This window comes from Dufourea novaeangliae, unplaced genomic scaffold, assembly GCF_001272555.1.
Source record: "Dufourea novaeangliae isolate 0120121106 unplaced genomic scaffold, ASM127255v1 scaffold89, whole genome shotgun sequence".
NCBI classification, from domain to species: Eukaryota; Metazoa; Arthropoda; class Insecta; order Hymenoptera; family Halictidae; genus Dufourea; species Dufourea novaeangliae.
Window position 1 is genome coordinate 2,919,417 of NW_015373988.1, and position 14,910 is coordinate 2,934,326.

Sequence of the window (14,910 nt, forward strand, 5' to 3'; positions counted from 1 at the left end):
ACGTGAAACGCTAGGCAGAAATAGGGTGAACTGATTCTTCAACAGGTTGGAGAGAAGAAAAGTCTTTGTCTTGACTTTACCCGGAGGGGAGTATGAGGCGGTGGCGTTCTCTCGTATGCACGAGCTGAAGAACCACCCACAGGCTCGATAGGGTAAGCATCTGCGATGGAAACTCGATTTTCCACGAATGCGCTCCCGGCGAATTGTTCGACCCGGTTCGCACGTGTGCGGTGTAATCAGGTTTACAGAAAATCCCTACCGGCCCTTTCAAGAGTATGTACGTGGGGGGCGAGAGTGGAACGTGTGAAATGTGTGGTCTACGATTTCTAAGCGAATTCTAGCCCGGGATTGACGTCGAATTGTTTTACTCCGCTATGTTATATGAATTAAAGTAAGTTTCACCGCAACGTGATTTAACGGCCGCGAAACAACGTTTCCCTCTATGAAATCTGTTTGATAAATGCTTTATTCAATATTTCTTCAGAGACGAACAGCACCGTTCGTTTCGCGCGGAATCAAGCGCAAACTACGTTACCTCGGATATAAACTGGGAATTTTAAGATAGACACGTATGGAATAATACTATAAAGGAATTTTTAATCAATGAATTAAATAATATGAAACAAATTTCTATTTAATTCTTCTTTTTGGGTATTCGGTTGCTTTGTAAGTAATATTGTCAATTTATATCCTAGATTTTCAATGTTCCAATGTAAATTCTTACACTTCTAAACAACATTGCGGAAGAAAATAATATACACTACCGGCTAAAAGTATGAAAACAGTCAGAAGGCAATACTGTTTCTCTTGTATTACTAAATATTTTTCAAGATTCGGCGCTGTTTCCATTCAGTAAAAAGCATCGAACATTTTTAATTTCAAAAATACATCGCCTCCTAATTACAGAACAATACTGGCTTACTTGTTGGCGCATTTAATATTATAATTAAATTGCGTAATGCAAAATGTGAATTAGATACACCATCCTTAATAACCGAAAATCGAGTACTAATTCACAGTCTTGGTAAAAATTTCTTACCTGAATGTCAGAAAGGGTGGCCCTGGAGTGATGGCTGAGACGGCATACCATGTCACCAGTATCACCGTAATCGTAAGAATGGCAACATCGTCCACACAGTGATTTTCCAAGTAGTCGTAGCCTTTAGCGGATTGGAAAGCGTTGGATCCAGCAACGGTCAGTCGGTCCATGTCCGAGAGTTCGCACTGTTTTGTCGCGTTCACGTAGTTGGAAGATCTGCAACAAAAATTAGACATTTGGTTCAGGCTTTCGTTCATTGCAACACAAGATTTAAGTATTTTTTGTATGTAAAACGAATCTGAAATCATTTCACAAAATCTGTAGGTAAATTTTAGAAGCTATAGTCGGGAACTGATATTAATATGGTAGACTTACAAAGTGTATGCTTGCAATATGGACCCTGGAAAGCAGTAATGCTATTTATGCTTTTGAGATATTTAGAGGTTCAGAAAAAATCTTGTATCTCAAGTCGTATTGAGATGATATATTTGACACACTTTCTTGAGTTATTGGTGAAGCTAGACATACAAGTATTTTCCTATGCTGTTAACTAAAATTCATCAAAGATTGACACAATTATATCAAGCAATTGTTTTTTGCATTATCTCTTGATCTCTAACTTATCTCCGATATTTTGACATAGTATTGACAAAAGTTCAGTAAAACTCATCCTTTCTGTAACTACTTCAACATTTTCAACCAGAATTCTACTAAAGTTTATAGTAACTATATTTACTATATGCTCTCCGTGTTTCTTCAAATTTTTCATTCTCTTTAAATTCAAGTTTACCCATAAATTTTGTAGTGCCTGTTTCATAGCATCTGTATGGAGTCAAAAAGAACAGCTTTGACTGTTCAGCAGAAATGACCAGTTCTGAAAAGCACCATTTCACGTAACGCAGTGACAGTATATCACGGCTCGTATAATATTATTCGTTTTAAAATCAAAACAGCGAGGGGCATTGAAAAAACGAGCGTCCTCAATCCCGTCGCGTCGCTGTAACGGCAGACCGATAAAATCGGGTCGGTAAATTTTTTCGACGCGCCTGTCCCCTGGTAAGCGGTGGTAATGCTCCGTGAAAGCCTGTCGATAGCTCGTTATTGCAATAACTTAATGACTGCGAAAGTGGTGTTTTTAATTTGATGCTCTCGAATGGAATGTTACGTCGCGACGGCGATTAAATTGACCTGTTGCTCGCTGGTAGTCCGTTACAATGACAAGTATCAAATCCCCGGGACTATTAAGTTATCGTTAACAATAAACTATCGTTACAACCGACCGACGAGGACGAAATCTCGGGATTCCCGTCGGGACAATACGCGAATTTATTAAGTTTCAGCGGTGCTCTATAAAGTAGGATTGAATGGTTCCTACTGGAATCCCGGCCAGAAATTGTAATGGTGGCTTGTTAATGGATTTCCACGAGACTGCATGCTTTACTTTGCCAAATCTCACCGTACCAGAAATTGTAACCCCGCCTTTCGCGTATTTCTCCGGAAACTCTGTCGGTGTGCTCGATACTGCTGCTCGTACGATCGTCGAACGGTAGCGGTGAACTATTCAATTACGTAAGATCGTTTCACGAGGTACATATATATATTCGGTTCTTCAGAAACAGCGTAATAATCGCGAGTAATTCGAATAATTCAATCGAGAAACGAATAAAATTGAAAAGAAACAAATGAAGTTCTAGGGTTGTTTTATTTGTGAATCGTGGAAGACAGCGTTGAGAAGTAATAGAATGAGAAGCGTGAAGTGAGCCGCATTTGCCTCGGTGGATCAGGATTCAGGGCGTCATTTCATACGCCTATCTTCTCGGTGTGTAGTGTTAATTTTATTTCTTTTGGATACGCCTCTACGGATTAAACGCTTCAGTATACAGGGTGTCTCAGATAACTTGATCACCTTGAATAATGACTTAACGTGCACTTTATGAAAATTTCGAGGCGTGGAACTTAAATGGCATCAAGAGGCACATCTTATAAGGTACGTGCTTTTTTGTGGGTGGAGGCATTTTAATGATTATAACGTCACGTTGCTTTTTTTTAACGGAATGACCCATTTTCGGACCATAGATCAACCACAGAATATTTACAAAATAATTTTTAATACATACTTACTATCTGGAAGCTATAGGTGTTCGAACTGATACCCCTCAACTTCAATACAGTGATTTCAATACAGTGGTTATTTTGTAAATATAATATTTTGTTAACTATTAGGTTTAGGACGTATGAAGGTCAACACATTCTTTTGTAGTAAAAGAACACACCTTTTGTTGAAACTCACATTTATTAACATTACTAGAAAGTTTAACTCACTTTTTATGAGAAAGAAATTGTAATATGTGACATAAAATGTATTTATGTATTAATTGTGCTTCCAGTGCTTTTATCTCTGCTTTACATACAGTAGAATTAAATACAGGTTGTTATACAACTGACTGTGGGGATGTAGAAAAACAATCTTACAAAGGAAAACGAATTGCAGTTTTTATCACTAGAGTACACTTTGTTGGCTTCATGAAACTCCAACCAAGAGTATACTTAGTTGGGCTTTGAAAGTGATTTTTTCAATAAAAGTGATCTGAAAACGACAGCTTTTTCTTTACAATTTCGAGCACGCTTGTTTTTGAAAAACTGTTTCGTGTGGAAAATTGATTTGTACAAATTGAACCTTTGACATCCTTACAAAGTTTGTAATGTGAGTGACAGAACGACCTGTTCTGTCTTTCTTTTGTCAGGTTTTGCGACCAAGGTTTGAAAGAAAAATAATTCAATGGTTTAAACATCACGTATGCACGTATTGTATGACGGGAGTATTGTTACAGTATGCTAGCGTCAAAGGGAGCTTAAAAAGTGCAATCAAGGGATTACAAATGGACACAAAATAGGAACGCAATGGATAAAGTGAAAAATGGCAGTCAGGAGTTTTTTTTGACAGGTTATATTGCAAATGATTTGGAAAGAATATATAGAGAACGTTCCACGAAAATGGAAAGTATAGACACTCGACATTTATTCTAAAAATTTTAAGTATGGAACGACTTAATAAATCGGGAGTAATGTATTATCCCGTACATAGTTATGAAATTTTTTCAATTCAGCTTCAAGTATTCAAAAAGGCTAGAAAGATGTTTTAAATTGAAACTATGTTACCAGTTTACTAAAAAGAAATAGTGGATCACTTATTGGTACATGTAATATATTTATTCGATCCCCATTTTGATGAATTTTTCTAAATCTCAGACAAATTAATTCAAAAGGAAGAAAATACAAGATTTTTCAAATTGCGGGCGTGTTAATAGGTTTCTTCACCCTTGAGTGTAAGAATTTCAATAAACTTCTCGTTTTTATATCGAATCGCAATTAATCTCGCTAAACTCGCAAAACACTGATTTTAAATCGATGGTGTTCACGTACGAGAAACGTAACACCAGATCGTTTCTACGGAAATGAGAACGTTTAATGGTTGCTTGCTTATTTCAATTTCATTTTTTCTCGCCGTTGAACAGAATATCGTGACTCTTCACGTATTCGCGGGCAATAGACAGGTAATAGGAATATGGACAGAGGACCTGCTCCGGTTTTGTGAATATAAAGTGCGCAAAGAATGGCTGGGCGACTGCTTTGCATATCCTCCGGAAGATGAAATCCTTCTGACAAGAAGATTGATCGACTTCGAGGATTGAACTTCTAGAAACTTGTTCTCTCTTTTTAATTGCACGAATTCGCTCGATACGCATTCGCTTTGAGTCCTCTTTGAAAATGCCATTCATGCTACCTATACTTAATTCTTATTCTAAGTACTTGTTATGCTTCTGAATGGAATGGCACACTAAAATCATAACTATAATTTCTTTTTATGAAATTCATTCCTTTTAAGAATAACACCTGTCAGCTTTGAAATGCTTGCAATTATTAAAAAAAAAAAGAGAGTGAAAACCAATTTCAAGAAGAGAATTTCATTCGCGAAATTGTTTTCCATTGTTTTCATTTTTCTGTCATTGATTGCAGTTTGTATTTTTACGTTTGATTATAACGATCCATTTGATACCGCAGATATCTGAGTGCTGCAACACGCAACTGTCAGAATATGTTTTCATTGTGGTGAAGGATAATTGCTGTTCTGTAAATATTTGTCGACAGCAGAATTTCAACCGTTTCTAAATAACCACAGTGTGTATTACAATATCGCACGCAAATGTTTGCGTTTTGGTTCATTTCTACATGACGGATTCGATGGGACCTCGTTTGCTGGACACTTGAACGCAGTTTTGCAATTTTTACGTAATTACATGCATTATTGATGAGTTCAGTAGTCCCTGGTGAATAATACAGCATTGTAACCGATAAATATATTCGACAATATTTAATACGAATTTTAGAAAATGACCACTATTCAAAGATGAATAATCCCTCGATTTAAATGCAAAAGTTTGTGTTTGTATTCCAAGTGACAAAAACATAAAATACGTTACATTTTTTTAAGTCTCTGTTACAGGAAACTCTGTTTGCGGGTATTTTTTGCAAAAGCATAAAGAAAAGACGAAAAAATTTGCCGAAGGCGAACTAACAAAACTGCTGAAAATGTTATATCCCTGTACAGTGAATATTTTCTAAAATACCGTCTTATAAAAAATCAAGAATGTCCACAGTAATTAATATAAACACAAAGCGTATATGTTCTGTCTCCGGTACAAAGTGATTTCAGTTACATTGGAATTACATAATGTAATTTAAATGAAAATTCATAAAATTTACTTCAAAATTACAATTTCAATTACATCGTCATTTTCCCCAAAATTCAAACAATGTACATAATATCAAAGATCAATTAACAAAATTACAGTTTTTTTTTCACGATCAGTAATATTTCACATATCAATCAAACCGAATATAAAGTGAACTCTAAATTAACCCCAAACATCACTTTCTCCATCGTGTAAGATATTAACAAGTCAAGTTTTCAATCTAATCCAGGAAAGAAGGGGTAACGGGGTAAAAGTGTTAAAGGATGGAAGTGAAAACTTCCATCATGTGGAGCTCAGGTGCTGGACCGCTATCATTATCTAACTGAAGTTTGCTCCGGACGTTAACACCCTTGTCCCCCTTTCGTCCCGCCAACACCGGGGCTTAGGACTTAAAGCGAGCAGCCCAGGGTGCCAAATTTATTCCACGTCGCTCCATCGATTTTAAATTATATCGCCTCAGACCCGAATAATATTCATGGCTGGCACGTTATGATTTCAATATTCTCCTGGTTCCACGTCGAACGAAACCTAAGTCGAAAAATCACTGCGCCCTTATGCGGCCGGCCGCGATAAACGCCACCCCCGTCGTGTCGACGGTATAATCGAATCGCCTGCGGTTCTCGTGATTATCACGATCCCACATTTTTTATTATCGTATTTTGCCGGAGTCGTAGTCTCCGTTAAATTCGTGACCTTGAATCTAGTTACTGGAATCCATAATTCTTGTTAAAGCGACCACGATGTCCACGGGGTCAGTTATTTAGCAAACAAGGTGCTATTTATCGTACCTATAAAACTTATCCTCTATTTAATAAAAATTCTGGAGACTGTAGTTTGCATTTTTACGAGTCATTAACGAGTATAACATTGAATAAATTTTTATTTTCGTCATGAAGGGTAGAAAAACTGTTATAGAACGTCTGCTATCAGGATAGTTTTCCGTGTGTCTAAATGAAGTAGAAAATTTGTACAGACTTTTTTGGTAAGTCTAGTGTGTTAAACTTTTAAGAAAACAGAGTGAGTTGCCTACCGCGTCAATTTCACTTACACGTTTCCTGCACCGTGTTCGCTCGAGCGTTGATCAAATTTCTTCGACGATATCGAAACTGTTCGAGCCTTTTAAGTTTGAGCTTTCGATGATATAAGAGTGACACGCCGAAAATAGTTACCTCGTTGGATACATAAAATCGATTAAACTCGAGCGTTAGTGCTCTGAAAATAGAAAAAGAGTGCAAGGAAAAAGAAATTACGAGGCTGGACGGTTCTGGCCGCATGTGTGTTTGTTAAATCAACATATTTCGTTCGAATTGTTTGCGACACGAATAATTGGCCGACGATATGGTATGTTGGAAACCGCGTTTATTATTCACGCCGCGTTCACCGTTCGGGAAATCGCTTTTATCGCAAATTTTTTTTATCCGATTCCGCGGATCCTAGCCGTGATTGTTGCGTGACAAGGTTTACGCGCAAGCTGTACGCGACGCTACGTCATCATCGATCTCTAATAGGAATGTCATACGATATTTTCTGCGCAAATCACCCATCCGCCTGTATTACGACTAAATCAATTTTTCTGTTCGGTGTCTCTCAATATGCACAACCGAGGAGATAGAGTTTTTATGAACCCTTTTATGCACAGTGTAACACCGGTACGACACTCAATTGAAAAGTGCGACAAATTCTGTCGCTGGTTAGAATGGAATTTTTACTAATTAAAGCTCCATATTTTCAGTTAAGAAATTCAAGTATTCACCCAAAAACTAAATTAAAAAATTAAAAAATAGGTCCGTTTAATATCGACATTTTTTACTTAATAATAACAAAACACAACATACACTCTCAGAATTTTGAAATAACGATTTGAGGATCTGGGCGTTAAAGGGTTAACTTATCATAATGTGCCATCAATTTTAATTTCGGGTCACGAACTGAATCACATTTCTGTACAGTCTTCAATAGCCGTCTAAAACTGAGTATACATTAGTCGTAACAGACACGGCGTTTAACGTGCTAAGACTATTGTTTCTGTACTTCAGTGTGCATAACAATGTTACGATTATCCTTACAAAACTTGACATTTACATCAAACCGTTCTCTAAAAGACGAAGGATTCCACAAGTAACCGCTGAATTGTCCCTTGATTTTGTTTTCCCCGAATCCGGACAAAAGATATCCCGCCAGCGTACAACATAGAGTAAACCTCGAGGGAAATTGTAACGTCCTATGCAGATGTTAAATGCGAAGTTAACTTCGACGAAGCGATGTCCATGTCCCTTCCTCACCCCTCCCCTCATCCCTTCTCTCCTACCCCATTTGGCATCGTAATTCTTCAGTCGACCTTTCCTCGCCGCGTTATTTCGAACAAATGGCGAGACAAAAAAAGATGGCGCGGATCAGGGTGGTCGGGGGTAAGACGGTTCCGCTGAAAAGGGAGGGGTTGGGGGAAGGGGGATGCAGCTGGAAAACGCGGTGCCGGAGGCAACGACGGAAAAGAATTACAAGTGACTCGGCCCGCTGCATCCCGATGAATCTCATATTATTCGTCCGCGACGGTGTTTCAATACAGAGGAGATCGGCCGTCTCTAACTTGCATTAAATTTCCATCGGGCTGGGGGAGCAACGGCCCGGAAAACGGGGGAATCGGGGTGCGGCCGCGAGTAAAATAAATAAGACGAATAAACTAATTCGATACCGCGCTCCACGAGCGTCTCTCGGAGGTATGATTTTTTGCGATCTTTCGAGTATCACAGTCCCGGCGTAATTTCGCGCGGTAGCGCGACGAGCACCATTTACCAGGCACACAATCCTTGCGGCTTTTCGACCGTAATTGAATTTCTGCCGGTATTTAAACCGCTTTACCCGCCTGCAGGTTTTTTCGAAGAAATTTCGTACGAGGGCGGGGCGTCGCGCCGAGGCATTATGAGCGCGCGCGACGTGATCCAGTTAACCTGGTCAGGTGGGGATTTTATTACTTGTTACAGAAGTCTTATTGCACGTAAATCCTGTTACTGGTTATTATACTGCGGAAGTCTATGTTAATTCGAAATTATTAGACACTAATATTTAAAAACTACTATTGTACAGAATTTTATTTTAGAACCTTTAGTATACTGACAACAGTACATAAATAACTTTAAATTTTGTTGAAATTTTTATTTGACTATACTTTGCAAATTTAGAAACGGAATAAATACATACACATTCGTAGTTTACTTGGTACACAATTAGTTGTTTCGCATTCTCATGTAACTAATGTCTGAAAATATTCGTGGGGTTCCTTAGACCCCACCTTAGTAGTTAAGGATTTAGGAATGTGAATGGGAAAGATAGTGTCGGGTGTTGTAAAACTTGCATTGAGACTATTGCGGTTATATTTCCATCTTCTTCCTGGTTACCAGTGATAAAATTTGAAGATTTATTTCACTGAACACGGAGAATATTCAGCATGTATATTATAAGTCATTTTATACTGCAAATATAAAAATATACATCACAATATCAAGATTTGTACACTGGATAATTTTCAATTAACACTTTTCCACTAAAAATGCCCAATAAAATTAAACTCAGCTTACGTAATTATAAAAAATACAGCTAAAACCGTGAAATCGTCAATATACACTCGCTTTCAGTCAAAAAACACAAAATTCCACTTCCGAAACAGATCGCAATAAGCGTTCCCAAAAACGAAAATCCATGTTCACTCAAGTACTTCCCACTTTTCACTTGTTTTCGACCGAAGTCTCATCCTGATTGTGCCACGAATGCAGGGACCGGCCGGTTGCACGTACATATGTATACGTAGTTAGCTCGTTGAAGTCTCCGAGGGCGCGTGACGATCAGGCGGAAAATTTTGTCGCGAACCATGGGGGAACGATAAAACACACAGAGGCCGAGACACGGTTACGTTGCGAGTGTCGCTGCGCTGCGAGTTGGCCGGGAATATAACCGTGTGGAAAGTAAAGCCGTAAAACTTAAATTGATCCGCTAACCGTCGCCGACGATAATGGGCAAACGAGGAAACATTATAAAAGCCATGGGTGGTGAGGGGGCTGGAGGGTGGGTGTGATGTGACTATGAATCCGATAGCCTGGTCGCGTGCAATCCACCATCGGGCATTTCCCGTCACGTACGCCATATTTTACGTACGCGAGTGGCCGGCGGAGAAATACTAATTTGCATTACTCTTTCGCGGCCGCGCGTGGCCCCCTTTTTGCGGCGCATGGCCCCAGCCATCGGGGGAATAATCCTCGGATAAGCGGCGATATTAACGATCGTCCCCGTAAAAACAAGCCCGCGGTGAGTCCCTGCGCGCTGGGGCTCTTTGTACGGCCAACCGAAACAGGTTCATATCTACGACACTTTTTTTTTTCTACCTCCCCTCCCGTCTCGAGCTGGAATGAACTAATCAGCTCACTGGATTGTTCGCGGTAGCGCTATCCACCGTTCCACGCCGTTATTTATAAGCGAAAGATACGTACGCTGGTACGGTGGCAGGGGTTTTTAGGACACTCGCAGGAAATATTAAATTTGCTTGAGCTTCAATCTGGGACGGGTTTCAGTTGGATCGTATGTCTTTGGTTCGGGGGAATAGTGTGTTTCATCTGAGATTCTAGGTGACTGGACTAATTGCCGGAAAGTGACGTAGAGGCAGTAATTACACGATTTTCTGTCGATTTTTGAACTTACGAATGCTTGGTCATCCAAATGGGACTGTTGAGACTGATAACAGTTTCTTTATACAGTATTATATGAACAAGGGTTAATGAGTTGTAGCAACAAAGTTAAGTTCACATATTTAACCCTCATCCGTCCCTCATTTTCCCCATTTAATTTGTTGCTTAATATCAAATTCAATCAATTAGTCAAAAATTAAGATAATAAAGAGCTAAATAAGTAAAATTTTAAATTCTCTAAAATAAAAGTCACAGGGACTCAGCTAAATTTACCTATACATGACAGAATAACATAATTTCTTAGGAGAAAAATATATATGAAATTGTCACAAGAGATATATCAGGGTTAAAGCTCGAATTTTCATTCAGGAGTGCTTATCTCAGAATAGTTCTTCGATAAATAATTCCTGTTGACCTCTTCCACTAAAATCCAGGCAAATCTTCAATTTCACCGGTTTCGTAATAATTATCCAATAGCCCGTGCAAAGGTAGCAGATGAAAAAAGCTGACGGCAATGAGGAATGAAACGGTAGAAGGGTCAAAACCGAAGGAGATAATAGCGGCGAAAAAGGCATTTTAACTAGCATTTCATGGTACAAGCAACCACGGCATGTCCCGGGGTACCCGAGCCCGTATTCACGTAGTATTACTTGGAGATATACGCCGTCTACGCAATCCCGTGATGCATTGCGTGTTCAGCCGCGACTGCGGGACGAGACACCCTTTCCACGCTTCGAATTTCTCTTTCCCGTCCCATTCGACATCGACTTTTCCCGGCTGCAACCGGTCTCGCTCTCGCCCACCCTTCGTCCCCCTCGTCGCATTCGCTGGTCTTTTACTTTCCTCGACAAATGGCCACAATTACGTACATGTGCCAATACATAACCCACACCGTCGGCCTCGTCTTCCGCAAACCCTCTCCACGAGGCGAACAAAGTGCACCACTATGAGTCCGTCCGTTTACCGTCGATGTTCGCGGTCCAATAACAACCTACGACCTTCTTCCTTGCTACCGTTCGCTCTCTTAATTCTCTTCTTCGCTGTCTCTCTTCCCAGCCCGTAACTACTTGGTTTTTCGATCTGCGGGTGTCAAGCCACGACGAAAAGGGTAGAGTTTTTTTTTTTACATTCGCTTCTCCGACGCGTTGCTGGAACGAGCAAAACAGCACATCACGCGCCAACCGTTTCTTCTAGATTGTCGTCGTGAGGAGTACTCTGTCTGACGAAGTTCAGCGGAGAAGATCTACCATAGCAGGAGCTTGACTATTCACGTTGAGTGTTCTACGACTGAGCTAACTTGTCTGAATGGTTCTTTTCTAACATTTGTTAGACCACTTACTTTTGTTTATATTTAAGCAAAACTGCATCCGTCCACTGATTAGAATCCCTTCCACTCGTAAGTATTAGGGCTCCTGTCAAATACGCAGTACATGTTACAAGCCATTACGACATTGCTGGAAATCCGAAATAAATATTCTTTCGGGGGATACGTTAAAACTGAATGCATAACGCTTGTACTACCATACACTGTATCACTTGCTATGCCACATTTACTACCATCCTACATCAGATTTTCTTCGTACAGACCAGGTATCCTAATATTCCTGACCGGTACTTAAGCCTCTTCTGACGTGAAGAAATACGGCCTGGGTTACCACTCCGGGCCATCGTAATTTCCAACAGTCAGTGATTTTAAACTGTTACTTTCAGCTATAATCTCAAGTCCCTGGTTAACAAGATTAATTGAAACGAGGCATCAAATCACTTTGGAGGACGGGCAGGACGGGGTAGAACGGTGGAAAATCACGAGCGTGCAGTTTGCATTCTAGCGCAGTTACAAATGATATTTCTCGCCGGCGATTTGGTAGAAATCATGACGCCCAAGATTACCCGGCTACGGGGCGGGAAAATAGAGCAGAGGAACTGGCGGAGTAGGTCTCTCGGAACTTGGGGGCGGTAAGCACCTCGAGGTGTAAGGAATTAGACGTTGCACCGACGATGCACACGCGAGGACACATGTACGAACGCACTCACGCGCAGACCGAGGGCTCATTGGTATTAGCGTTTATATGTACGGTCCCCGCTCGATGTAATTACGATAAAGTTAATGTAAGGGTGTCGGGTGGCCCAGCTGGCTCTACGCTCGATCGACGACGGTCTGGGGTGTAACAGGTGCTACCTCGTGAGTTTCAGAGCATCGGTATAGCGCTTTTCTCGAGCGGCAAACAAGCAGTTAAGATATGAGCCCAGCTGCGTCTTAGAAATAGGTGGCTTGCGACGAAAACTTTGCAAACTCGACCGAACGACTATGTTTTCCTTTGTCTTTTTTTTTTTTTCGTACACCATGAACACAGCGTAATAAACGATGTGTAACGTGTAACCTAGTTTCACCTGTCCCCTGGGCTCCTTCGTAACATTCATAAACTCTAAATTCTGTAATAGCTTCAAAAAATATTTAAGAAGATTTCAGTTTCGGGTCGTCGATTTTAATGAAATTTTTGGGACACGTAAGTAGGCTTCTTCCTCATCACAAATTACCCCATGTCAGATATTCAGAAGTGTTTAAGTTATTTGCTGTTAAAGTTCTCCGTATGATTTATGTAAACCTTAAGTGGTGACCAGTGTTCAAATACTTCTTTGAAAAGAACGTGTTTGAATTCTAGGGGTCACTGGTACCATTGGTATCACCGGTGGTATTTAAAGAAATAGAAGTTACCTGTCCTAAAAGTTTCATTAAGTTGGAGCCCTCTCCTTGTAAGGAACAGTGGTAAGTATTGGCGAAGAAATATCAAAGCGAGCGAACCAAACGACGATTAATTAGTTATGAGGATCGACCCTATAATCGTAGTTAACCACCCACGTGCGAGTCTCTGATTAATAAATATCACCACCGCTAATGAATTGCGGTATATAACCGTAGCATATATAACAAAACGGTAACACCAGTCTGATTGCGAATTAATTACTTGTATCACCCTATTTGCATATTCAAATCGTGCAACCGCGACAGAGAGGTGGGAAGAACCTCGGGAGGGAAGAAGGAAAGAACGCGAGAGAGATAGGGTCGGGGGTTGGTGGCGAAGGAGCTGCTATCAGCGCCGAGCTTAACCAGTCTACTTATCGAGGAATTCGTTTCTATCGGGCGTTCTTGTAACAGGTCATGTTAATGACGCTTGATAGTCTCGTGATAGGGACAATATACGTGGCTGCCCTATACGATCAATGCAAATACGGTGGTCCTCAGTGGCCGGTATATTCCGATTCATCTGAGCTCCAATTATCTTCGATCTTCGATCGATACAAAATGCTGTGTAACTCGCGATAGAATCGCGTAACAGTCTCGACCCTTCGATCCAAGGAGTCTTTCAATAAGAGATTCGATTTCGAAGAAGAAACTGTGAAATGAAGTCCAATACAACTTCGTATAATCTTGGAAAAGTTTCTGTCAGAATACAAATGGACCATTACTATATTCCACGCTATGAGAATACGAAACTGTGTATAATTTCTCTTCGTGTATAAACCTCTTTCCCCGAACGTATATACAGTATATCCCTGAATTACGTCATAGACATTTATACCTTGGGTGGAACCTTGAACACACGAAATTTTAATGACCCACAGGTCATCCTCGTCGCGACTTCTATCACCTGACTGTTTCACACTTCGAGTATGCTTTTATCGGCCACCCTGCCAGACATTCCTCGGGCGCTCCATGCTCTAATGAACTCAAACGACACCACGGGGCATATCTAATTCGACATCGTCAATGTTAAAATCCACAAGCAGGTTTTATGGTGCGTAATGGGAACCAAGAACAGGGGGGAGAAGAGAGCTATGATCTGATAACGTCCGGCGATATAAAAGGAAAATGGAACAAGGGTCCACACCGGCAGCAAAAGAGGGTCGATCGGCCTGGGCTGGTGGTACAGCACACCAGGCGGAACAGCAGCCAGTGGTATACGTAGATAGGAACAGAGTCGCGATAAAGTCGTATCTCTCTTATTGCTATCTTCGCCGTAATTCTCCCCAAGTCGCTAGCGACGAACACGCAAGAATAGTACGGTCCGTGGCGGCGGCGGCAGGAACAGCGCTGCCGTGTACGCTTGTTTGTACGCATATACACACACACACACACACTCTGCAACTCGGGATCCGTGCACACCACTGAATACTGACAGGATGTATTTTAATGGTCGGATTTCTGCGCGCATGCACGTTCCTATTTCTCACGGTAACGACGCGCAGGCAACGAGGCCAGACGAGGAAAGGTAAAAACCGAGCGTACTAGTTTTTCCTGTACATCCATGCTGCACCGTCTTCACATGCATGTTACCGGTAAAAATCATAAACTGTTTGCCGTAAAAGCGACCGATGATTTTGTCAAATGTGTACCTAATGTTCTTACTTTGAACCCGTGTGATTTGTGCGCTGCCTTTTC

General features: G+C 40.7%; 1 protein-coding gene across 1 annotated transcript in view; it reads right to left on the reverse strand.

Moving 5' to 3' along the window:
- Positions 1-14,910, reverse strand: part of LOC107187569 — an 89,453-nt gene that overhangs the window by 12,708 nt on the left and 61,835 nt on the right. Inside the window, 2 exon segments of the mRNA XM_015575694.1 lie at positions 1,040-1,123; positions 1,126-1,255. Coding sequence (XP_015431180.1) covers positions 1,040-1,123; positions 1,126-1,255 — 214 coding nt within the window.